This window comes from Callorhinus ursinus, unplaced genomic scaffold, assembly GCF_003265705.2.
Source record: "Callorhinus ursinus isolate GAN/ISIS: 27379988/994484 unplaced genomic scaffold, GSC_fseal_2.0 scaffold4, whole genome shotgun sequence".
Classification (NCBI taxonomy): domain Eukaryota; kingdom Metazoa; phylum Chordata; class Mammalia; order Carnivora; family Otariidae; genus Callorhinus; species Callorhinus ursinus.
This window is the reverse complement of record NW_027397066.1, coordinates 156,269,247-156,295,866: the sequence shown is the minus strand read 5'-3', so window position 1 is coordinate 156,295,866 and position 26,620 is coordinate 156,269,247. Positions and strand designations below refer to the sequence as shown.

General features: G+C 39.2%; 1 protein-coding gene across 7 annotated transcripts in view; it reads left to right on the top strand.

The window, feature by feature from the left end:
- DOCK5 (dedicator of cytokinesis 5) overlaps nucleotides 1-26,620 on the top strand; it is a 200,346-nt gene that overhangs the window by 32,937 nt on the left and 140,789 nt on the right. For all 7 annotated transcript variants that reach the window (XM_025873815.2, XM_025873813.2, XM_073892592.1 and 4 more), the window contains exon 2: nucleotides 22,194-22,277. In XM_025873815.2, the coding sequence (XP_025729600.1) occupies nucleotides 22,194-22,277 (84 nt within the window). The remainder of the gene's footprint in view (nucleotides 1-22,193; nucleotides 22,278-26,620) is intronic.

Genomic DNA, 26,620 nt, shown 5'->3' with positions numbered 1-26,620 from the left:
TCTGATGATTTATTTAATGTTTCCTTTTTCTGAACCTTCTGGTTGTTTCCAGTTTGGTTACCACTACAAACAATGCTGCAATAAACACCTGTATTTGAATTTCCTTATACACTGATGCTCTTATTTCTGCTGAATTCCAAAAATAATTGCTAGGTCAAGAATATTGTCAGATTATTTTCTAAAAAATTTTAATAATTCACATTCATACCAGTACTTTATGAGTTGTCAACCTACTGACCGGTTAGTACTAGATATTGTAATCTGCTGGTGGATAACGGTTTGCTATTATTTTTCAGACTTGTAGATGTGAAGTTGAGTATGTTTTTAAAGTGTACTAGCCCTTTACCTTTATTTGTACATGGAGTAAGATAGGGCATCACATTTTGTTTCTTTCAGATGAATAGCCAGCACTGTTTATTAGATCATTTTTCCTTACTACATTAAAATGATGTTATCATATTTATTTGTACATTTTCCTAAACCATTTGATGCCATTTATTTTTTTATTTTTGTATCAGTGCTAAACTGCTTTGAGTATATAGAAACTTTATAGATAGTTTTAATGGGTCAAAAGAAAAATCCCTTTTCAAAATGTTATCAGTTCTCAGATATCTTTTCATTCTTATAAACTTTTAAACCATTTTGTTCAGTTAGTTTTTTTAAAAGTCCAGTTGTGATTCTGATCTGTTTATTACATATAATCTGGTGTATGTGTGTTTGTATACCTCCATTTGTTCCTTATGATTAAGGAAAGAATATATCCTCATCATTTTCAACCAAACCATAAAGCGCTAGATAATGCCTTCTCTTATCTCTTGAACACGTTAACAATTTATTGTGTGAACTTGCAGATATTTTCTGTGCTTTTGAAACACACATTGAATTACTTAACAAAAATGGGAATGATAGGTAGATAGATAGATAGATGATAGATATTACAGTATACTCTTTTAAGGAAAAATTATGGACATTTTATTAACAACTTTAATACAGGGCGCCTGGGTGGCTCAGTCAGTTAAGCGTCTGCCTTCGGCTCAGGTCATAATATCCGGGTCCTGGGATCGAGCCCCGAGTCCAGCTCCCTGCTCAGTGGGTAGTCTGCTTCTCCCTCTCCCTCTGCCCTGCCCCCTGCTTGTGCACATGTTCTCTCTCTCAAATAAATAAAATCTTAAAAAAAAAAAAAACCTCTAGTTCAATACCCATGCATATACATACTTCACTTTTCATACAGACTCTGTAGTATTTCACAGTATGGGTGTACTCTAATTTATTTTAACAATTTTTTTCTGGTAGATATATTGATTGGGGTGCCTGACTGACTCAGTTGGTAGACTGTGTGACTCTTGATCTTGGGGTTTTGAGTTCGAGCCCCATGTTGGATATGGAGATTACTTAAAAATAAAATTAAAAAAAAATCAAATGATGTATTCTTGCCCTTTCGCTTTTATGAATGTATTAGTTTGCTAGGATGGTCACAACAAAGTACCAAAGAACTGGGTGGCTTAAACACCAGAAATGTATTGTCTCACAGTTCTGGAGCCTAGTTTGAGATCACGGTGTCAGCAGGGTTGGTTCCTTTGGAGGACTGTGAGGGAACACTGTGTTCCTGGCCTTGGCTTGTAGATGGCCTGCTTCTCCCTGTGTCTTTACACCATTTCCCCCCTGTACATGTCTGTCCATATTTTCCCTTCTTGTAAGAATTCTAGTCATAACGGATTAGAGCCCACTCTAAAGACCTCATTTTAACTTAGCACTTCTGTAAAGGCTTATCTCCAAATATGGTTAAATTCTGAGATTCTGGGAGTTAGGACTTAAACATATGAATTGGGGAGGGGACAGAATTTAGTCATTAACAATGAACAATACCACAGTGATTATTTCTGTACATGTACCTTTGTGCATTTAAATAAATACATCATAGACTAAATTCCTGTAAGTGCTATGTCAGAATTGATGTGCATTTCTAATATTCATGCATAAAAAGAGTTGTGAATTTTGTTTTCTTTCTGTAAGATTGGTAATTCTCCTTAAAGGTTATGTAGAACTCACCAGGGAAGCCATGTGTGCTTTGAGTTTGGTTTGGGAAAAAGTATTAATGATTCAGTTTCTTTAATAGTACTTCTCAGTTTTTCTAACTCTTCCTGTGTCAATTTTATTAAGTTGTATTTTTCAAAAGAATTTCTGCATTTCATCTAAGTTTTGTTGACACTAGTTTTTAATATCTAACAACTTTTGGTTTTGTTGGTCCTTTTAATTGCATGTTTTTTGTATTATTTAATTTCTGCTCTTCTTTCTATTATTCTCTTCCTTCTATTTCCTTTGAATTTAATTTGCTTTTTTTTTTTAAAGCTTTGTGATATGGATGATTTGATCATTGATTTTTTTAGTCTTTCTTTTCTAGAACCAAGTGTTGGTTAGGATGTGGAGCAACATGGAACTCTTACTGTTGGGTTGGGTGTGTAATTTGATACAACGACTATTAAAAGCTGTTTGGTGATATTTTTTACTAAAATTGAACATACATATACCATGTGATTCAGCAATTTCATTCCTTTGTAAATATCCTATAGAACTGAGTATCTACACATACTGAAAGACATGTGTGAGGGTGTTTATTTTATAGAAGCATATAGCCGAAGTACCCCAAATTGTAAACAACCCACATGTCCATCCAGCATGGATGGATAAATTGTAGATTCACAAAATGGAATACCATGTAGCATTGAATATGAGCAAACTACTAGTAAAAGCAAGAGCATGAATGAATTGCATATATATAATGTATCATTCAGGTTCTATGTACTGTTCAACCACAGACTCGGGGAACCTATAGTGTCAGGAGAGTGGTTATATTTGAGAAGGAAACTGGGAAGGGTCATGAAGCGAGCTTCTGGAGTACTTACTCCTAATGTTCTATTTCTTCACCTGGGTGCTGGTTACATATACAGGTTCATTTTTTAATAATTAATCAAACTGTATACCTGTGATTGTGTGTCTATTTTACTTCAGTAAAAAGGTCTTTTTAAATGTACTGCATATTTCCTAAATGGCCTCCAGGAAAATGACTCCTTGGTATTCTCACAGTGTTTGAGAGTACCAGTCTCCCACGTTCTTCCAACCTTGAGTATTGCCGTATTTTAAAATATTTCCTAATCTGATAGGAAAAAAATGGATTGCTGCTTTTTTCATTTTACTATTTTTGATGGAGATATTATGCATTTATTGGACACTTTTATTTTGTAATTGCTCCGTGTTCTTTGCTTATTTTTCTCTTGAGTAAAAATCTTCATTTTTCATCATTATTGTTTTATGGCATACAGTTTTCTGTCTTTGCCATGTATATGTTGTAAGTTTTTAAAAGACTCTTTATAAAAGAGTATTTTTAGGTTCTCAGCAAAATTGAAAGGAAAGTACAAAGATTTCTCCTCTATCCCTTGCCCACACATGCATATACTCCCCTAATATCAACATCCCTCTGGCATGGTGGTACATTTGTTACAATTGATGAATGTACATTGACACATCATAATTTCCCCAAGTCCATAGTTAACAGGGTTCGCTCTTGTACATTCTACAGGCTTAGACAAATGTATGACCTGTATCTGTCATTACAGTATTATACAAAATAGTTTCATTTTCAAAATTTCCAAATAAAAATCATCTAAAAATACTCTGTGCTCTACCTATTAATCTCTCCACAACTCCTACCCCCAACCCCACCCTCCAACCCCTGGCAACGACTGCTCTTTTTACAGTCCTCATAGTTTTGCCTTTTCTAGAATGTCACATAGTTGGAATCATACAGTATGTAACTTTTTCAGATTGGCTTCTTTCACTTAGTGATATGCATTTGGGGTCCTTCCATGGCTTTCTGTGGCTTGATAGCTCATTTGTCTCTATTGTCTGAACATTCCAGTTTATTCATCTATTCACCTACTAAAGGACATCCTCGTTTGCTTCCAAGTTTTGGCAATTATGAATAAAGTTTCTGTAAACATCCCTGTACATGTTTTTGTGTGGACATAAGTTTTCAATTCATTTGAATAAATACCAAAGAGTGCAACTGCTAGATCATAGGATAAGAGTATTTTTAATTTTATTTTTATTTATTTATTAAATATTTTATTTATTTGACAGAGAGATAGCGAGAGCAGGAACACAAGCAGGGGGAGTGGGAGAGGGAGAAGCAGACTCCCCACCGAGCAGGGAGCCCAATGTGGGGCTCGATCCCAGGACCCTGGGTTTATGACCTGAGCTGAAGGTGGATGCTTAACGACTGAGCCACCCAGACGCCCCAAGTATTTTTAATTTTTAAACAAATTGCTAAACTCTCTTCCAAACTGGCTGTACCATTTTGCATTCCCATCAGGAAGTTCCTATGGGAGAAAGTTCCTATTGTTCCACATTCTCACCAACATTTGGTATTGTCATTTTTGGATTCTGGTTATTCTAATAGGTCTGTAGTGGCATCTCATTGTTGTTTTAGTTTGTAATTCCCTAATGACATATGATGAGTATCTTTTCATATGCTCATTTGTCAGTTACACATGTGTATCTGTTTTTGGTGAGATGTCTGTAAAAATCTTTGACCCCTTTTTTAATTGGGTTGTTTATTTTTCTTATTGTTGAGTTTTGAGTTCTTTGTATATTTGAAATAAAAGTCTTTTATCAAATATGTCTTTTGCCAATAGTTTCTCCCAGTTTGTGGCTTATCTTCTCATTCTCTTGAGAGCATCTTTTGCAGTGCGGAAGTTTTAATTTTAATGAAGTCCAGCTTATCAGTTATTTCTTTCACGGATTGTGCATTTGGTGTTGTATGTAAAAAGTTATGACCAAACCCATGGTCATCTAGATTTCTTCCTACATTATCCTCTAGGTGTTTTATAGTTTTGCATTTTACACTGAAGTCTAAGATCCATTTTGAATTAATTTTGTGAAGACTATGAGGTCTGTGTCTAAATTCTTTTTTTTTGCATGTGGCTGTTCAGGTCTATCACCATTTGTTAAAAAGACTGTCTTTGCTTCATTGTATTGCCTTTGTACCTTTGTCAGAGATAAAGATATATTTTGACAAAGATATATTTGTGTATGTCTGTTTCTAGGCTTTGTTCTGTCCATCTATTTAATATTTTGTTAATACCACACTGTCTTGATGACTATAGTTTTATAGTAAGTCTTGAAGCTGGGTAGTATTAGTCTTGCAACTGTGTTCTTTTCCTTCAATATTGTTTTGGCTGTTCTGGGTCTTTTGCCTCTCCATATCATCTGTAGAATCAGTTTGTCAATATACACTAAATAACTTGCTGGGATTTTGACTGGGATTGCATTGACTGTAGGTGAATCAAGTTGACCTGACAACTTGATAATACTGAGTTTCTATCCACAAACATGGAATATCTCTCCGTTTATTTAGTTCTTCTATTTCTAGTTCTAACTTCAACTCAGTTCTGACACTATCTGCCTGAAGATAGTGTCAGATTCTATAGGTGAAGGGTTCAGTCCTACAAGACTTGTAGGACTTGTGTTACTTGTGTTTCTTATGGTCCTGCTACAAATCAGAGATTCCAGTGACCCCCTCCAAACTTAGAATGCCAATTGCAAGTCTGGGTTGTTACCTGTCCTACTGACTGACTGGATATAAATTAGAGGTTCCCATGACCTCTTCTTTGGGTTTAATTTGTTAGAGTGGCTCAAAGAACTCAGTGAAACATGTTACTTATTGCGTTACCAATTTATTATAAAAGGATATAACTCAGGAACAGCTACATGGAAGAGATGCATAAAGCAAGGTATGTGGGGAGGGGTGTGTTCACATGTTCACCAACCTGGAAGTTCTCCAAACTCTGTACTTTGGGGGATTTTATGGAGGATTTATCAAGTAGCCTTGATCTATGATTAACTCCATTTTTAGCCTTTCTCCCTTCTCAAGAGAATGGGGGGTTTGGGGCTGGAATTTCCAAGCTTCTGATCATGACTTGGTCTTTCCAGTGACCAGCCCTTATCCAGGAGCCCCCCCAGAGTTACCTCCCTAGAACAAATGGCACATCAGTCCCACAAAATTACGAGGGTTTCAGGAGCACTGTGTCAGAAATCAAAGTCAACAACCGGTAATAGAACGAAAGATGCTCCTAATACTCTTATCACCCAGGAAATTCCAAAGTTTTAGGAGCTCTGTGTCATGAAGAAGATGAAGACTAAATATATATATATATTTCTTACTATAAATCTCAGTATCACAAATGGTTACTGGATTTTATCAAATGCTTTTCCTGCATTTATTGATACGATCATACCAGCATGTTGTAATTTTTTTCCGTTTGTGATTGATTTTTCATGTCATTATGGCTTTTTGTTCTATGGGAGCTTAAATTTTTTTCTGACCAAATCTGCAGTCTTTTTTGCTATCTGACCTGGCCATCAACTAAGAAAGGCTTTCTTTTTTTCCAGAGTTATAAATATATTGCCCTGTATTTTTCTTTTAGTACTTTTATGATTTTTATTTTATTAAATCCCTAATCCATCTAAAATTTGTTTCATATATGGTACGAGGGCACATCAAACATTTTTTTCTCTACCCAGGAAGGTGATTATTTTGGCAACACATATTAAATAAATTATTTCTACCCTATCTTACTTAAATCGCCAATTTTATCATTTACCGCTTTCCTATATTTGAGTCTATTTCTGGATTTCACAAATTCTGCTAACTGATCTATCTATTCTAAATAACCACCTTGGTTTCATCATTGTAGCTTTTTTAAAAAACGTGTTGGGGGTAAGTATCCTTTTGTTAATTCTTCATTTTCAAAATATTTTTAATTTTAAGACATTTATTCTTCTAGATAAATTTCATTATAATTTATGTATTAAAATCTTTAAGACTCCATTGGAGTTTTAATTGGAATTTAATTTAGTATACCTTGTATTTAGAGCATTGAGATCTTTGTTGAGAACTAATATTATTATCTTTTCTTACAGGAACTTGATATGTTTCTGTTTACTTGGGTATTCTTTTTGTACTTGAATCTTTTGAACAAAAGGTTTTTTGACTCAAGAATTCTAAACTCAGTTGACCTTGAAGGCTACGATAACTCACAGATGCAAGAGCCAAGAAAGAGTTCTACATACATGCTCAAATTAGATGAATTCCTAGGAGACTGATTGTCCTAGTCCATTTGGGCTGCTGTAACAGAATACCACACACTGGGTAGCTTATAAACAGCAGAAATTTACTGCTCACAGTTTTGGAGGCTGGAAGTCTGAGATTAGAGTACCAGCATGGTCAGGTGAGGGCCGTCTTCCTGGTCAGACTTCTTGTTGTGTCCTCATATGGTGGAACTGGCTAGGGAGCTCTGTGGGATCTCATTTACAAGATACTAATCCTCTTCATGAGGGCTCCACCCTCATGACCTAATCACTTCCAGAGGCTCTGCCTGCCAATACTATCACCTTTGGGGGTTAGGATTTCAACATATGAATTTGGGGGGGTGAGTGGCAGATAGAAGCATTCGAACAAGAGTAGAAATTTAAGATTTATTCTAGGCAACCTAAAGATCATCCTGAATAATGCAAAAATGAGGAAGTAATGCTATAAAAAGGTTAGTAGTAAATCAGAAATCAATTAGACTTAAGACTACATAGAACTAATTAGTTTAAGTACAGGTACAAAAGAACATGGAGCAGTTATTTTTGTAAAAGCAGGTAAAAAATATAAAAATAATCAATTAACTCTAAAGTTATGTAATAAAGCTGCCAGATGATGAGAAGAAAAACTAAGAAGGGGTGTGGATCTGAGGATGTAAAAGTGTTTTTCTTACATCAGTTGATTAATGTCTGATTAAAGATACTGATAATAAGAGAAATTCAAGAGTTTTTTCAAAGTGGCAAAGCAATCATGAGTAGAATAAACTTTTTGTGCTTTTTAATTAAAATTTTTAAAAAGCAAGGTATAATTTACATAGAGTAAAATTCATCTTTTTTTAGCACATAGGTCTGTGAATTTTGACAAACTCATTCATTTGTGCCAACTGCCACCGCCGTAAAAATGTGAACTACTTCTATCACCCCCCAACTTTTTCCTGTGCTCCTTTCTGGTCAGCTCCCTTCCATCGCTTTAGCCAGTACTGGCCTGTCTTACTTCTCTATAGTTTAGTCTTTTCCAGAATGCTGTGTAAATGGAATCAGACAGTGTAAATATCCTCTGTTGAGTCTAGCTTCTTTCACTTAATATAATGCACTTGGGATTCATTCATATTGTGTCACTGGTTGTTCCTTTTAATTGCTGAGTAGAATTCCAGTGTATGGATGTACCACACTTTGTTTACTTATTCTCTTATTGAAGGACATTTGGGTTGTTTCCAATTTTTGAGAAATACAAATAAAGCCTCTCTATACAGAGAATTACCTTATATTGCCAGGAGGGGAAAAGGGAAACCAGAATCCACAGAGCAAGAGGTAAACAAAACAAAACAAACAAGAATATTTTACAGGAAAAAGAAAGCATAAGATGAGAAACATGAGATTCAAATGTGTGTAACAAAAACAATATTGTTGAACTTTCTATTAAATGACAGAGAATTGAAGGGGGAAAATGGCTCTCAGCTTAGGCAACCAACTTTACTCTTTCTGAAATTTCTTGAAAGGTCCTTTCTTGAAAGAACTATCAAGATAGAGAAAACCTGGAATCAGCCCTATTTGTTAAGGGAGCTATGCACCCTTGGCCCCTTTTCTCATATCACATATTCATGTACATGTCACTCTACACGTACATCCCTAACCCGTCCTCCTACCCCAGAGGAACTTTTTTTTTTTTTTAACAGTATCACAGCATAGTGTGGGTAAGGAGAAAAAAAAAAAAGAAAAACAGAGACTGTCTACAGTAGTGTACAGATAGCACTTGACTAAAGGACACTATCAGGAACATTCTTAGTTCCCTTTCGAGGAGATTCAGTGAGGGGAAGAAGCTGTTGTAATTTAGATAAGTCGAGACAAATCTACATAGGGCCTCTATTGTCACCTCTTCAAGAAGACAGGTGTCAAGAAAGCCATGGGCACATGGGGTCATGCCTGATGTGAGCCTCCTTTGCACAGAGCCCCAGGAGGGACCTGGGCAGGTCAATTCACACAGCAAACTCTGAAGTGTGGAATAGATGGAGCATTGTAATCCCTCAAGTGGTAAAACCATCAAAGGCTGGGGTAATCCCAGTTAGTGTGTAGTTGAGCTTTTGTAAGTTTACTTTATGGCTAGGATGTAGTCAAATGGAAGAAAGTAGAGAGGGCTATTTGAGCAAAGGGGGTTACCAAAGAAGACTCAGGAAGGGATGAGCTTTGAAAATTCTTAAAACATATGGCATCAGTAGAAAATAGAGAACCACGGGAAGATTTTTGGGTGTATTGTCAGAAAAGTGCTAGAGTGGCATGATTATGCAGAATAGGGTTGTAATGCCAGTAACAGCTAGTTCTTCCCATGGTAAGTGTTGTCTTAACTTAATCTCCACAACAGCCCTGTGATGTAGTTGTCATTTTTGGTCATGTTTCATACCTGAGGAAAGACTGAGAGCAGAGCAATCAGCAAAGACCTAAGCATAGTAACCTGAGTTCTAGATGATGAACAAAGATGAACACAGCCAAGAGTGGAAATGGGGAGCAGTAGGTCTAAGATGACTCTGCAGGTGTCATGTCATTCATGACTCTATGAATAAAGTCTCCAGTCATCTAACTGAAATAGACTGATCTTTGTTTTTTTCTCCTTACCTATACTATGCTCTGATATCATAAAAAATGCCTAATGAGGCAGGGCAGGAGGGTGGGGATGTGAGTGGGGAGTGAAGTGGGCGTGAGAAGGTCGTATGTGCCGCTCATCATAAAATGTGTTGCCTTTTGATGGTACATGATTTTGTCCTCTCTTTGTGGTTCACAGCATAGAAGCAAAAGTTGGAATTGTAACACTTTACATTGGAGCAGATGCAAATACCATAGGTCACTGCTTACTGCCTAGTGCATTATATTGAAATAAAATATAACATGCTAATACGGAAGACCAGGAAATATATTTTTCCACTAGCTTTAGAGTGATTTCTATTTTTAAATGCCAAAAAACAAAGAAGCCTAGATTTCTGGTTGGAAAAAAATGTTATTTTGCTATTAACATTTAGATTGTGTTGTAAGGGAAGTTAGATTGTTATATTTTATGAACAATATTTTTTTATGATTATTCATGCCTAAAATTTTAATGCTTTGGGGATACTTGAAAGGCATGTTGAATTGGAAAAACTTATCTACTCTACTTCTGGCATGTTCAAATGTATGTGAAAAGAAAGTGGAACTTGGGCAAATTTTTTAAAATGTAAAATGATTATAGTGAAATACAGTCCAAAATTTAGATTTTTCTTTTCTAAAATTAAATCAGAGAAATAATATATTCACCTTTCTTCAGACTGCAGGAAGAAACGAGATCGAAAGACTTTCCCTATCTTTGCATTGAATTGACTCCAACTAATTGTATCTTTTTAAAAAAGGATTTATTTATTTATTTTAGAGAGTGAGAAAAAAGGGAGTGGGGAGGTCCTGAAGTGTTGGCCTGAACCAGCAGCCTCAGTGCTGCCTAGGGAACATGTGCAAATGCAAATTCTCAAGCCTGACCTGCTGAATCAGAAACGCTAGATGTAAGGCCCAGCACTCTGTGTTTTAACAATCCCTCCAGGTGACTTTGCTGCATGCTAACACTTTTGATCCACTGGAATAATATATATGAAGGTATATGTTACCCTGTAATAAGTTATGTAAAAGAGGTTTTTTTTGTCATTATGAATACGCCCCATGTATATGTACGTGTAGATCTATCTGTCTAGCTGATTTTCATTGTTTGAATTAAATATTGAATACATAAAAGAATAGTCGCAACACTTGTGAAGAGTATGAAGAGAAACAGTAATAAACCCTCCTGTGTATCACTGTCCAATGAATTGCAAAAAAAAGGTTCTCTGGCTATTGGCCACATATCCATACTTCCCCCAAAAAGTCTTAACACTCCAGTCCTAGCTTGGATATAAAAATATTCTGAAATTAGTGTGTTTTATTTCCAGTTTTTTCCTATGGTTTTACCATATATACATGTGTATTTTAAAAACCTAATTCATTTAGTTTTGCAGGATTTTGAATTTTCTCTAAAGCATCATCTTGTGTATATTTCTCCAAAGATTCTTTTTTTATTTGCTCAACATTTTGTTTGTGGTATGTGTGCAAATTTGCATGCATTCATTTTCTTTGTTGTACCTTATGTTTGAATATATCATAATTTATCTCTTCATTTTCCTTTCCTTGCCTGTGAACATTCTTGTACCTATTTCTTGGTACACTTGTGTAAGAGTTTACCTGGGGCACTGGTTTTCAAGCTGTTTCACGGAGAATCTGTGGGAAGAAATGCATATTACATCAGAACCCAGTTTTAGTTTGCTGGTTATAGTATACAACAATACAATAGATTTCTATATATTGACAGAAATTGAGTCCTGACACCACCTAAACTCATTCATTGTTCTGGTAACTCTTTTGTAAATGCCTTAAGATTTTCTATGTAGATGATCATGTTCTTTTCTAATAACATGTTATTTTCTATGTCATCCTTTCCAATTAGTAAACTTTTTATTTCTTTTTTTTTTGCCTTATTACACTAGCTAGAACCACCATCAAAATGTGGAATAGAAGTGATGAGAGCTGATGTCCTTGCCTTGTTTCCAGTATTGGGAAGCACACTTAATATTTGACAATTTGAAAAAAAAATTTGACAATTTGGTATGATATTATCTGTAGGTGTATCTTGTATGCTATAAGGATGAAGATATTTCTAATTTGCTGACAGTATATTTTTTAATCAGGCATGGATATCAGATTTTATCAAATGCCTTTTCTGCATCTGTAGAGATGATCATATTTTTTTTTCCATCTTAATGTGGTAGATTACACTGATTTTTGAATGGTCCTCGGGCTGGTAAGAGGTATGTTGCTCAGTTTCAAATGTTTTGGGATTTTTAAAATGTCTGTTACTGATTTTTAGTTTAATTCCATTGTAGTCAAAGAATATACTTTGTATGATTTGAATCCTTTAGTTACCTGAGACATGTTTTATTGCCTGATCTTTTTCATTTCTAGGTCTTTTTCTATTGATTCATTTTTCTCATGACTTTAGGTGATATTTTCATCCTTCTTTGGATGCCTGGTAATCTTGAAGTGGATGTCAGACATTGTACATTTTATTTTGTTGGGAGTTTGAATCTTGTTCTGGGATGCAGTTAAATTATGAGGAAACTTTTATTCTTTCCATGTTTGCATTTGATCTTGCTTAGGCAGGACCAGCACAGCCTTTACCTGTGGGCTGGTTGTGTTGCACTACCAAGGCTCTGCTCTTCCAGTACTCAGAGCAGTGGCCACATAGCGCAAGGTTTCTCCATGCTGGTTGTAGAAAACACGAACTGTCCCCAAACCTGGTTGAAGAGTGGGAATTGCTCCTTCTGTTCTTTTCTAGTGGTTCTTTTCCTTGGCCTTGGGTATTTTCTTGGCATGCATGGGCTGACCAGTACTCAGCTGTAGACTCGGGAGGAAACTCCTCTCTGATTTTTTGTCCTGGGTATCTTGGTCACCTGCACCTCCCTGAATTCTCAACTCTGTTTCCTCATCTTAGGGTGACTGCCACATGCGGTTTGTGTTTCTCCTCCCTCTACTTGTGCCTGGAGACTCTTTTCAAGCAGTAACCAGAGGCAGTTGTAGACTTACCTCATCTGTTTCTGTCCTCTCGGGCATCCCTCTCCTGCACTGCATGCTGTTTGGTACCTGAAAACCATTAGTCATATTTTGCCTATTTTTTAGATCTTTTAAGACGAGAGAGTTTGTTTGATCCCTGATGTGTTCTCTAATCCACTATAGCCACAGTAGAAGTGAAAAGCATACATAAAATAATTTTTTAGAAACAAATATTCCGAATTCATAATGATATTTCTAATTCACATAGATTAGCCCAGATTTCTTTATCTTTTTTTTTATTTGTACTTGTCTTCTATGCTGAAATATCTTGGTTCCAAAGACATTACTAAAAATTACTCATTTTTATATTTCTTTTCATTTTATTATTTTTTATTCTTTTATTTATTTATTTTAGAGAGAGAGTGAGTGCATGAGCAGGGGAGGGGCAGAGAGAGAGGGAAAGAGAGAATCTTTTTTTTTTAATTTTTATATTGTTATGTTAATCACCATATATTACATCATTAGTTTTTGATGTAGTGTTCCATGATTCATTGTTTGTGCATAACACCCAGTGCTCCATGCAGAACGTGCCCTCTTTAATACCCATCACCAGGCTAACCCGTCCCCCTACCCTCCTCCCCTCTAGAACCCTCAGTTTGTTTTTCAGAGTCCATCGTCTCTCATGGTTTGTCTCCCTGTCTGACTTAACTCTCCTTCATTCTTCCCCTTCTGCTATCTTCTTCTTTTTCTTTTTTCTTAACATATGTTGCATTATTTGTTTCAGAAGTACAGATCTGTGATTCAACAGTCTTGCACAATTCACAGTGCTCACCATAGCACATACCCTACCCAATGTCTGTCACCCAGCCACCCCATCCCTCCCACCCCCCACCATTCCAGCAACACTCAGTTTGTTTCCTGAGATTAAGAATTCCTCATATCAGTGAGGTCATATGATATATGTCTTTCTCTGATTGACTTATTTCACTCAGCATAACACCCTCCAGTTCCATGCACGTCGTTGCAAATGGCAAGATCTCATTCCTTTTGATGGCCGCATAATATTCCATTGTGTATATATACCACATCTTCTTTATCCAGTCATCTGTCGATGGACATCTTGGCTCTTTCCACAGTTTGGCTATTGTGGACATTGCTGCTTTAAACATTGGGGTGCACGTACCCCTTCGGATCCCTACATTTGTATTAGAAAGAGAGAATCTTAAGCAGACTCCACTTCTGAGTGTGGAGCCCAACACAGGGCTCGATCTTACGACCCTGAGATCAGAGCCTGAGCCGAAACCAACTGAACCACCCAGATGCCCCTCATTTTATTCTTGTAACAACCCTAAGAGGCAGGTAAAATACCACTTCACAAATGTCATTTTATTGATGAGGACATTGAAGCCTGAAGATTAAATGACTTGTGTGAGCATCCAGGATGGTAGTTTTCTGGCCAAGCTATGGGAAGGATCTTCAGTGGCCTGACTGTAAGCAGGTTTCACCTTCCTGTCACTTTTCAGCTACACACACACACAAACACACTCATACGTGTGCATGCGTGGCTTTCAATTTCTCATTTATGAAACAAGGAGATTTGACCAAATGGTTTCCCAGATTTTTTCAGCTTCTGGCCTTTTCCCTAGCTGTTTGCTCTTATCATTCCCTCTTCCCTCCTGGCCACATACACACACACACTCTGTCTTCTCACTGTGCTGGCAGCAAGACGTGACTGTGGTGGATATAAGATGGAAGGGGCCCAGGGGCGCCTGGGTGGCTCAGTTGTTAAGCACCTGCCTTCGGCTCAGGGCATGATCCCAGGGGCCCCGCATCGGGCTCCCTGCTCCGCGGGAGGCCTGCTTCTCCTCTCCCACTCCCCCTGCTTGTGTTCCCTCTCTCGCTTTGTCTCTCTCTGTCAAATAAATAAAATCTTAAAAAAAAGAAAAAAGATGGAAGGGGCCGGGGTTCAGTTCTAGGACCCTTCTGGATGTGGTCCGTGGTGGGAAAGTGACCAGTCAAGCTTGTCCTGGGACACGCCCTGCTGAGATGTAAGCCCAGGTCCCAACCTGCTACTCTTGTTTTCTCATTTTCAGCTTGATGTTTTCGAAGTAATGGGTTTTATAGCCTGGTTGGGGATCATTCCTTTTTCTCAGTGAACTGTGTTTTGTCTCAAATTCATGTATGTATGGAGAAAATAGTCAAATTTTTGCCTATCATTTCGGGGTGCTTGTTCCAGATTCCGCAGTAATCTGTGGCTTTTATCTTCAGATTCTCTGTTCCTCAGTTGTGATTTCTGTCCATAAGTTAGATGCAGTAAACTGGACACAGTCTTAGATCTGATCATTTTTTATCTCAGATCTATTTAGTTTGTATTTAGTAAGAATGCATACCAAGAAGAACCTGATTCATACCTTATTTTGTTGGGTGGAAGGTGTTCTGGGCTTAGTAGTAAGTCAGGTTTTTTTTACTTCATCATTAAAACCCTGCCTTAGTTGCCCTCAGATTTTTTTCTCTTTTACTTTTTTTTTTTTGTAACAAGAAAGAGATCAGTAGAAAAGAATAAAAGCTAATAGAACTGTAGGCATGAGTAATATTAGAATGTGTTTTAATGTTGTACCCAGATTGAGAGTACTATAGTGAGTACATGATTGAGGCATCTTTCTAAATAAAACCTGGTTCCTCAGTTGAATCACTGTAGAAATGCTAGAAGGGACGGGAAGAAAATGGTTAAAATATTAAAATATTCCCTCACTCTCGTGCTGCTTCTTAGGGGAACTCTGTTCTTAGCTGCCGGCAGTAAAGTGGTTTTGCTGTCCTTAGAGACACCTGCACTGCATTGCCCAGCAACCTTTACCCTGGAAGGACTGCTGGGCTAGCTTGTTCTGCTTCTCCACACGTCTTCCTGATTTCCAGTCTTCATTGAATGACTTCCACTGGCTTATTGGTGAGGGTGAAAGTGTCCATCTTTGAGGACATGAGTACCACCATGCTCAAAGTGGGGAGCTGGACTGGGCAAGAAAGGGAAGTTGACTGCCATTTTTTCAGTGTCCACCAGGTATTGTTCATGGTCCTAGGGATTCTGCATACATTTTCCTCTTCGGGCTTCACAAAACCTTATGAAGAATGTACTGTTGCCTCCACTTTTTAGATGGGGAAGCTGTGGGAGAAAGCTCCACGTGTTTGTAGAATATAGACTTTCCCCCCATAATTGTGACTTGCCTTGTTTCAGCTTTTCTTCTTCAAACATTCCATGTAAATTTAATTTCATATGAATTTAAATGAGATGGCATATAGTAATCACTTGGTAACAGTGAGACAGTCAGTAAACTACAGTTGAAATATCTGTGAAATATTTCTCCAGTTAAGGGTATTTATCAATTCTGTCTACAAATAGATATAATCCTTAAAATAGAGATTTCTTAAAGAATTACCAATGAATTGGTCAATATTCTCCTCAGGAGTCTAGAAAATGAAGTTAAGAATCCCATAAGAGCCTGCTGCTGTGGAGTACTATGGGTGAGAAATATAAGCTCCTGTCCTCATTTGATGGCCCCTGGCCGGGATGGTTCTGAGTAGGGAGGCCCCATCATGGTCATCTCATCCTAAAAAGATTAGGTTGGAACCTAAATAGAATGATGAGGGTAAAACCATAGATTTTTACTTCTTGGGGTCAGACCTACTGTTGAATCTGACTCTCTGATCCTTACAGTAGACTGGAATTAAAGAGCAAAAGAAAAAATCCACTTGGCCTTTGGGGACATCATTGCATTAAATCCAGGGCAAAGATCAAGGGTGAGATGTGCCTTTTTTGTTTTGGTAGTTCTAATGGGTGAAAGTAGGTAGATCAAGATAATAATGAAAAAGATGAAGTTTGGTCATCTTTTTAATATTCTGAATAGTAAACAGTTCAAATTGGGACCTTGGTCTGTGTTTGCTGGATCTTTCTTTTGTAGATTCTACCAAATGACTAACAGGAAATGTCATGTTTTAGTTATTCTTCAGGGGGTTGTAATTTGAGGATTCATGAAAGAACCTAACTTATTAGAAAGATTAAATACTAGTAACGCATAGACTTTTCATTGTCGAAACTGATCCTTGTTTTGGGCCCAATTAGTGAATTCTGTTGTCTTATTATTGCATAATCTTAAGACCCCAACTTTTTTTTTTACCTCTCTCATATAAGTCTGGTTTAAAAGAAAAGGCCAAATCAAAGGTTTGGTAAAATGCAAACTATTTTACATTTGGAGACATACTGTCTTGTCTACTTGGCTCTGCAAAATTACACTTTCATGACATAAGCAGTAAGCTGCTTAGGGAAAAATTCCAGCAATTCGTCTTTCCCAACCTTGCACATAGCAGCCAGCAAGGCAATTTATAATCAGCAACTCCCTGTTCTTGTTTAATTTCCTCAGACAAAACAAGAGATTGTGGTGGGCCTGCTAGTTCAAAATAGCACAACTTGTTTCTCTTGCTTCTTATCATCACTTCATGAATCAGAGGATGTTTTAGCCAAAGGGACCCTTAGAGTCATCTGATCTGTTGCCTAGTTTACAGATGGGGAACTGAGGCTCAGACTGAGAACTCATTCAAGGTCATGCGTGTGTAAGTGGTATAGTTGAGTCTTCAATAGTGTTTTGTTTAACCCTCAGAGTTTCCCTTATTTTCCCTTTATCTGTCTTTCTCTGTAATAATTACTCACATTCCAGGAAGAAAGCACCATCCATTGAGAGCTAGCTGTGTGCCTGTTCTTCAAATAGCACCAGACTAGCAGACAACATGATTACCAGTCACTGATTCATATAATAAAGCTTGTGTTTGGAAGTCGGATTTCCATTTTATGAGGGAAATCTTAAGGCAGACACATCCATACTGAGAATCTATGAGGCTCCTGTCTTTGTTCCCAAGCTCTTCCTTCACCATTCTGGAGCAGCTTTGTCAAATGTGATGAAGGCTTCATCACCAGAGTTAGGAACAGCTTTGCTGCTTATAAAGCTGGATTACTTGGGGCAAGGTGTTTCCCCCTTCTGAATCCGTTTCCTTATTAAATAATGTGGTGCATGGCATGTACTTCTTATAGTTACTGTATTACATATGGAAGTAAAAACATAAAATACAATGGAAATGAGGGGTAGTAGGGAGTGGGAGAGGGAGGGCAATGTTCAAAAGTGCATCATTGGAATGAAGAGATGACAGCTCTGAGTGGTTGGGAATCTTGTTGGTACTTCTGCCCAAAGACATGAAACTGATGAATGTCCCCTTCCTGGTGACTTTACTCCAGTGAAAGGCGTTTTTGAAGGGTTGCGCTTCCCATAGGAATCTCTTTGGAAGCTTGGGTTAGAAAGGCAGATTCTGTCTTGTGTAATAAGCAAAAAGTGGCAGGAGAGATGATTTTGATATCTCTTTCATGAGTGGTGGGGAACCACAGCTGCTGCTTCTCAGGAAAACAAAAGTATCTTAAAGTTTGGGGAAGAAGTGGCAAATAACTGAATCGATTGGTAGATTCTATAAAAGTCACCGTTGTGCATTGAGCATGTTTTTTGGGTTTAATCCAGTGCCTTGAAATGTGAAAGACACAAAAATAACGTGCAACCAGATCCACATGTGTGAGGAGTTTACCTTCTGACTGGGGACAGATGATAACCAAGATTATCTGAGATTAACAACCCAAACTGTATTGGAAGGAAAAACTGTCAGATGTCAGAAGAAGCAGATTCATGCAGGGTGATAGGGAGTCAGTAGTTACTTGTCGAATGGAATTGTGAATGTAAGCCTTGGATTGTTATGTAGCAAAAGATGAGCTGTTGTTCCAAGCGGGCATAAACCGTGGGTTGAACACAGAATTTAGGGGACACTGTGAGAGTCTTGACTGGAGCAGAGGGTGGAATTTGGCAGATGATGGAGGCTAAGGTGGATAATTAAGGCCAGGATAATTTTGGAGGATTTAGGAATCTAGGAGTTAAGGAAACATATTGGTTTAAGGGGTGTGTGTGTGTGTGTGTGTGTGTGTGTGTGTGTCTGTGTGTTTATAACAGTCCTTGGTATGTGTTTGTGCTAGGTGCTGCCTTTGAGAGTTTTTTGCCTACTTTCCTGCTGACAAGAACGAGGAAGGGATGGAGCTTGGTCATTACACAACACATTGTGACACAGCAACCTCATTACTTCCTGTTTCCATCTGCGAGCAGGGCCACTGGAAGGAACAGACCAGTTCTGTGGGAGTCAGTGAATGGGGACTGGGGGGGGAGTCAAGAACATGAGATCTATATTTTCTATGGAAAACCAGACATATACTTAGTGGGCAAAACCATTGAGTCACCCGACTCTCAGATGAAGGAGGAGAACTTCAATGGAATGGCAGCCGTGGCCCAGTGGCCCAGTGGCCAAGAAGAGGTCTAGGAGTCGATGGGGAACTAACTGCTACATCTCAATCCAGTGTAGTTTCTCCGAATCCACTTCATTGGCCCAACCTTGTTCTAAATTCATAGTCTAGTCCAAAAGCTCAACAGTAAATTAATATCAACATAATTTGTCCAGGCTTCTGTGCCAAGACTACAAAAGAACACTCTTTGGGTAAGTCCCTCCAAAAAGAGAGACCACTTAAAAAAGATGTGGCTGGAGGTGTGCTCCTTCCATTCACGGATAGACTGCGAGGTAAGGAAAAATCTGCAGTCAGGCTGCAGACATAGGGTGAATTGCAGGTTCGAGAAAGAGGAGGGAGTACCCACAGTTCACAGTGCGGGGACAACTTTCTTCATTTTTTTAGTGACCCTTGTGTGATCTGGCAGATGGACTGAATGACCATCCTCATGCGCTCATTAGAGCTGCAGATATGGGGAACATCTTTGTTCCTTGAATCGTCAAGTGAATGGCTAGAACTGAATCTCTGAGGTGGTTCTTTCCTCCTGGAAGGATGCAGATTCCTTATCAAGAGAGTGAGGGTAACAACTAGACCTGCTTTAAAAACAAACACACAAAAAACCCAGCTTTATTGAACTCTAATTTATATACTATAAAATCCACCCCTTTCAAGTATATAGTTCAATGAATGTTAGTAAATTCACAGAGTTGTGTAACCATACCCTCAATCCGGTTTGAGGATGTTTTCACCTCCCTGAAAACCTCCCTCATGCCTGCTGTGTTCAATCGCCCTTCCCTCCTCTCCCCTGCCCAGGCAACCAGTAATCGACGGTACTATCTCCCATAGATTTGCCTATTCTGGACATTGCTAATAACTGGAAGCCTAAAATAGGCATTTCACATATGGTTGTCATTTAGCATAATGTCTTTTAAGTTCCCCTATGTTGTAGCATGTGTCCGTATGTCATTCCTTTTTGTTGCTGAGTAGTGTTCCATCGTACGGATATATCCTAGTTTACATATCTATCCATGCATCAGTTGATGAATTGTTTCCACTTTTTGGCTATTGCGAATAATGTTGCTATATTGGTTTCCTATGACTACTGTGACAAATTCCTACAAACTCTAGTGGCTTAAAACAACAGAAATGTATGCTTTCACGGTTCTGAAGACCAGGTGTCTAAGGTGAAGGTGTTGACAGCCCACGCTCCTTCTAGAGACTCTGGGGAGAGTTCATTCCTCGCCGCCGCCTCTGGTGGTGATGCCAATCCCTGACACAGCCTTTTCTTCCATCTCCATGTTGCCTTCTCTTCTATGCATCTCCCCTAAGTCCCTCTGGCCCTCTCTCCCCAGGATACATGTGATTGCCTTTAGGGCCCACCCTGATAATCTAGAAACAGCTCTTCCTCTTAAGATCCTTAATTTACTCAAATGTTTGGCCACACACGGTAGCATTCACAGGTTCCAGAAATTTGATGTGGCTATCTTCTGGGGGGTTATGTTTCTGCCTACCGCAGCAGTTGGGAATATTCACATAAGGTCGCTGCACAGATGTGTTTTCATATCTCTTCATAGGTAACTGGGAATGTCATTGCTGGGCCACAGTGGAAATTTAGGTTTTGCTTTCTAAGAAACTGTCCACCCGTTTTCTGAAGAGGCTGGGCCATTTTACATTCCTGCTCATGATGTCTGAGGGTTCCAGTCTCTCCACATTCTTATCAGTTGTCTGCCTTTTTGAAACTATAGCCATTCTAGTGGGGGTGAAGTGGTAACTCATTGTGGTTTTAATTTGCATTTCCCTGGCAACTAATGATGATAAGTATCTTTTCATGTGTCTTAGCCCGCATATGATTCTTGGTAAAATGTCTCTTCAGAGCTCTTTTTTTTTTTTTTTAAGATTTTATTTATTTATTTGACAGAGAGAGAGTTAGTGAGAGCAGAAACAAGCAGGGGGAGTGGGAAAGGGAGAAGCAGGCTTCCCACTGAGCAGAGAGCCCGATGCGGGGCTCGATCCCAGGACCCCGGGATCACGACCCGAGCCGAAGGCAGACGCCCAACTGACTGCGCCACCCAGGCGCCCCTCTCTTCAGAGCTCTTACCCATCTTAAAATTGGGTTGTCATCTTTTTGAATTATAAGACTTAGCCTATTTTTCGTAATCTGGCCCGGTCACTGCCAGTCCTAACGATGTGGTGATTGAGGTGACCTTGATGAGGAGGCCTGGGACCATTCAGGTCCCCAGGATGCCTGCAACTGGGATAAGGCAGCCATGTCTGCAGCGTGTCCTGTCAATCCGTTCTTCCCAGGTAGATGAGACTCACGGTGGCCTTTTGACTACCGATTACTATGTCAGAGAAGCGAGGAGATGACTCGTTCTGTGTCTTAGAGATCATAAGCTCAGTGGTGTTGTAGGCTGGCTATTGCCTGATGAACAAGGGGACTGATCTAAAGAACCCCACAGCATATTCTCATTGTAGCCTGTTTTTTTTCTTTTCTTTCTTTCTTTCTTTCTTTTTTTAACGGTTAATTTATTTTAGAGATAGAGAATGCTAGCAAGAGCATGAGCAGGGGGAGGGGCAGAGTGAGAGAGAGAACCCTGGAGCAGACTCCGCACTGAGTGTGGAGCCCAATGCGGGGCTCAATCCCAGGACCCTGAGATCATGACCTGAGCCAAAGGCAGATGCTTAACGACTGAGCCACCCAGGCACCCCTAGCCTGTTTTTTTTTTCTTTCATAACTTGCCACAATTTAGGTAGTTTTTTCTGTAATATTATACACTGAATATCCTCCTCCCTCTCCTAGATGATTGAAAACCCCTGGGATAAGGACCACATCTGTGTGTTTTGTCACTGTCACCGGTCTCTAACACAGTATGCCGTAGGCAACCAACCAAATTTTGTCAGATGGAAGAATGACTGGAACATACCAGTCATGGGGGTCGAGGAGGATGTCCTCTGCTTTGCAGTGGGTGATTCACACGAAAGCATGAAATAGAGGGTTGTTTGTTAAATAAGTAATTCATTAGCCACTGCATGTGCTGCTTAGGGACTTGTATTTTAACTGCCACTGATGCCATTTCCCCCATGTATTTCTCCTTTCCAGCTATCTATAACTACAATGCTTCTCAAGATGTGGAGCTCTCCTTGCAGATTGGAGACACGGTTCACATCCTGGAGATGTATGAGGGTAAGTCTGGATGGCCTTCTGCCAGACGGGGAAGGGGAAAAACGGTGGAAGTTACTTATTAATAAGGCACTTAGAGCAAACATCAATATGCTTTACTTCCTAAAGTCGTGCTAGTAAAAATCCAGGAAGTACTTTAGGTTATACAATTTCCTACCGAGGATGATTTCAGAACAGCCCGTTGAATACAGGAGTGCAAACGTGCCCAGACATCCAAATCTCAAAGTATGTGAGTCGTTGAAGCCCAAGCCCTGGATGCAGAAGGATCCGCCACAGGGCTGGCTTGGGAGGAGCCACGTGGGACACCAGATTGGCTGTCATGCCAAGGGGCACTGCTGATTAAGTGGCTCTTTCTACTCAGCACTAACTGTTGCCAGATTGGGGGAGAAATGAGGGAGAGACCTACTGGTGTTGCTGAGATTCTTTCACAGAATTAGGTCAGGGCTACGGCTGATCCAGAAAGCCCACTAGTATATTCCTTGCAACTAGCTCGGGCCACGGAGGTGGTTCCAGTTAACCTGTTACTGGGCTGTAGAATAGTACTCAGGATTCCTGATCTGTCTGAGAGGGACGAGTCATGTCTGCTTCCACTGCATCCCACCCCAGCCCAAGCTTTTAGCTCCAACTCAAACTCTCGGATTCCTAGCAGGACTCTTCCATGTATCCACATTTCTGATTCAGATCCCCAGAGTACAACAAACATGTATCCAGGCCACTGAAGTTGAGGACCAAAGCAAAGACCAACTTTTAGGGCCCATTTATTCTCTCTGAAGATTGAGACAGGAATGAGGTAGGACGCTAGGCAGACTTTTCTCATAGAGTGAGCCTTGTGAGAATCAGGATCTCTAGATTTTCAGGATCTGCACTCCCCCTCACCCCAGTAAATGCTCATGCTGGTGGAATGGCAGAGGTGGTCAAGAACCTAATGTGGATTCCTAGGATGGGGAAGAAAAGATGTGAAGCCAGGAGGAAAGGAAGCAAGGTTTGGCCATAGAAAAACTAAGTCATTCTGCCCAATTGCACAGAAGACTCTCTTATTCCTGCTGCCTCCCTTTATTTTTAGGCAGAGGGCAGGGGTTTGCTTCTCCCTTCCACACAAATCAAAGTACAATCATGCAGCTCTTAGGGGAAGGGAAAAGGCGGGGGGGCTGTGTGGACTCTTCCGCTACTCTCTCTTTTCTGTTTTCATCCTCACCATCTCAGGTCCAGCCCAACATCAATTCCATGTAGTCCCTAAGTCTCTGAGACGCAAAGGACAATCCACTATCGTCTCGTCTCAGGACTCCTTTGCATATTGAAACCATAGTCCCCTCAATACTTACTAGGTCATACCTCTTTGTTAGGGGCCAGATTAATCCATTCTATTTAGTGTATCTATGGGCACACATTTTTGCATTGTACAGGTGAAAGGTGTATATTCGGTATCTGTAACTCTTCCAAATGGGCTTGAGAAGAATGTATATTAGGATCATGGGGTGAGAGTTCTAGATGACAATCAGATTCTGATTTCTCCATCTTTTTTTTTTTCAAATTTGCTCTATGTTAATGTTTTTCTGCATTTTCCATCACTGAGAGAACCATGTTAAGTCTTCTACAGTGCTTGCAGTTTATGTCAGTGATGATTTACAGTGATGTCAGTTTTTTGCTTTATATATTCTCAGACCTGTTTTAGGTACATACAACTTTAACTTTAGTATTGTTATATTAAGCAATTTTAACTTTTAATTCCTGTTTATTACATCTTTTACCATTATTTTTGTCTGTAGCAATGCTTTTTCCTTTAGCCTAGTTTGTCTGAAATTAGAGTTAACTCATTGGCAGTCCAGGATTCCAGTTTTTGTTCTCTTGGACTCATGAGGCCATCAGAAATGCTGCCCATTCAGTACACTTTTTTTAATTCAGCAGGAGCCCCAAGAAGAGAGCAGCCTCGGATGCTGGTTTCATCTTTCTGAGTCTTGTTCTTTTTCAGATCTTGACCTCATAATTCCCATTTTACCATGTTAGATTTTCAGTATGTGTGCATATGTGTGTGTATGTGTTTGTGTGTGTTGTGTTGTCAAGTTTTTCTAAGTGTACTGTGTGTGTAGGAGGGAAGAGTGGAGAGTTGATTGGAAATAAAGTAGATAATGTCTTTTGAATACATTTTCAAAATTCTTTTTCATCTCTATGTGACACCAGCATATTTTTTGAAATAGCTAATTGGAGCACTTTGTCCTCATAGGATTCATATTAATGACCATTTTATATTTGCATCTTCTCCGTACTTTACTGAGTAATCTCCCAATTGACCAATGAACATTCCTAAAGGTAGCACTCCTCTGGAGCAAGCTGAGGGGGTCACTGAGCTTGGTTGAATATAAATGTAATCAGAGATGCACAAACACATTCATTTCATGTCCAAAAGCCACAGCGCTCCCAGCGTTCTGCAGCTCGGACAGTGGTATGCTTGCCGGTGCCGGCCCCGCTGATAGAGGTCACACAAAAACCTGCCACTTTATTGATGCTGCATCTTGAATATGATGATCCTGGTGCTCTAGTCCTGACAGCAGGAAGCTTGTATGCCTGTTAATTGCTACCATAAAATACTTGATCTGCCATAGGACTCCTTGATGTCGAAAAAGGATGTCTGTGCCCAAAACTGCTGTGTGTCAAGGTATGAATGGGCAGACTTAGAACATGAGCTTACAGAGTTCATTTACCACCACCAAGTGGCCTGTCAGTTTTACAGAGATTCTTATATTGGATTAAGCTTTTATATAGTGCTTATTTTATGGGATTAATTTTTTTTAATAGTGCCCACCTTGCTAGATGCAGTGATAGGTTCTTCTATCTCCTAAGTACTTCGAATTCTTGGCTGGGTTCTCAGATTCCTTTATTATTTCAGGCAATGCAGGACTAAGTGAGGGCAGGAGTACTTTGCAAACATTAAACACGGTGGAAAAGCTGAGTAATAACTTGAGTTCTCTCCCTTCCTCCCTCCCTCCCATCTCTTCTTTCCTTTAAAAAAAAAATAATAAACAGAATGGAAACACCCAGTGTACTGCCAGATGGCATTTAAGGCTAATGCTGGCACTATCTTCCAGCTTCCTGTTGAATTTGGCTCCCAGGGCTCCCCACTGCACGCTCTGCCCCCCCCCCCCCCCCGCCTTTGCGATATTCACATACCAGACCAGTGGGTGCTTTTTCTGGTGTGGACGGGAGTCTACCTTTCTGGAGCCCAGATACAGAAATTTCTTTTCTGCCCACAACCCGCCACAGAATACCACTTAGGACTCTTCTTTTGCTGTTTCCTGCCCTGTGGTTGAATGAATAATTACGAAAGTGGTAGCTCCTTGAAGGCAAAGCCCGCTCCTCTTTCATTTCAGGGCTGGTGCCTAGGATAGCACCTGGCATAGAGTGGGTGTTCTGCAGAAGTCTGCTAAATGAAGATAAAATACGAGACCAAGGCAAACCCATTGGAGCAAGGCAAGCTAGTGTGGAGAGTAAGAGGGGTAGGGAGGTCACCTCCATAAAACCCCAGATATTATAGGCAAAGCTGTTCTTCTCCTTCCATGAGGGAAATACAGGAGGTTCCAACATTTCTCCACCCTTTGCAGACTGCAGAAGGATTTGTTATTGCATGAGTTTTTTGCTTTTGTTTTTAATAACAGCTTCATTGAGATCTATTTCAAATACCATGCAATTTACCCATTTAAAGTACACGATTCAATGGCTATTTACAAAGTATGCCATTCACAGAGTTGGGCAACCATCATCACTATCTACTTTCAGAACATTTTGATTATCCCAGAAAGAAACCCTGTACCCATTTGGTGGTCATTATCCCCCAGCTCCAAGCAACCACCAACCTAATTTCTGTCTCTGTAGATTTGCCGAGTCTAGACATTTCATGTAAATGGGATCATATAATATGTGGTCCTTTGTGACTAGCTTCTTCTACTTAATGTAGTGTTTTCAAGGTTCATCATCATTATAGCATGTATCAGTACTTCCTGTCTTTTTATGGCTGAATAAAATTCGTTGTATGCATATATCACATTTTATTTATCCATTCATTAGTTGATGGACATTTGGATTGTTTACACTTTAACCTATTCTGAATAATGCTGCTATTAACATTTATGTACAAGTTTCTGTGTGGACATATGTTTTCACTTTTCTTGGGTATGTTCCTGAATTGCTGGTCATATAATAGCTTTTATGGTTAACCTCTTGGGGAACTGCCAGACTGATTACTTGAGTTTTGCCACTAAAATAGCCCAAATGAGTGAGCTGTTATCACTTATCACTCATGTCTTTCTGTCACCTTGCCCCTGAACTTCATTTGTTACTAAAAATAGGGGCAG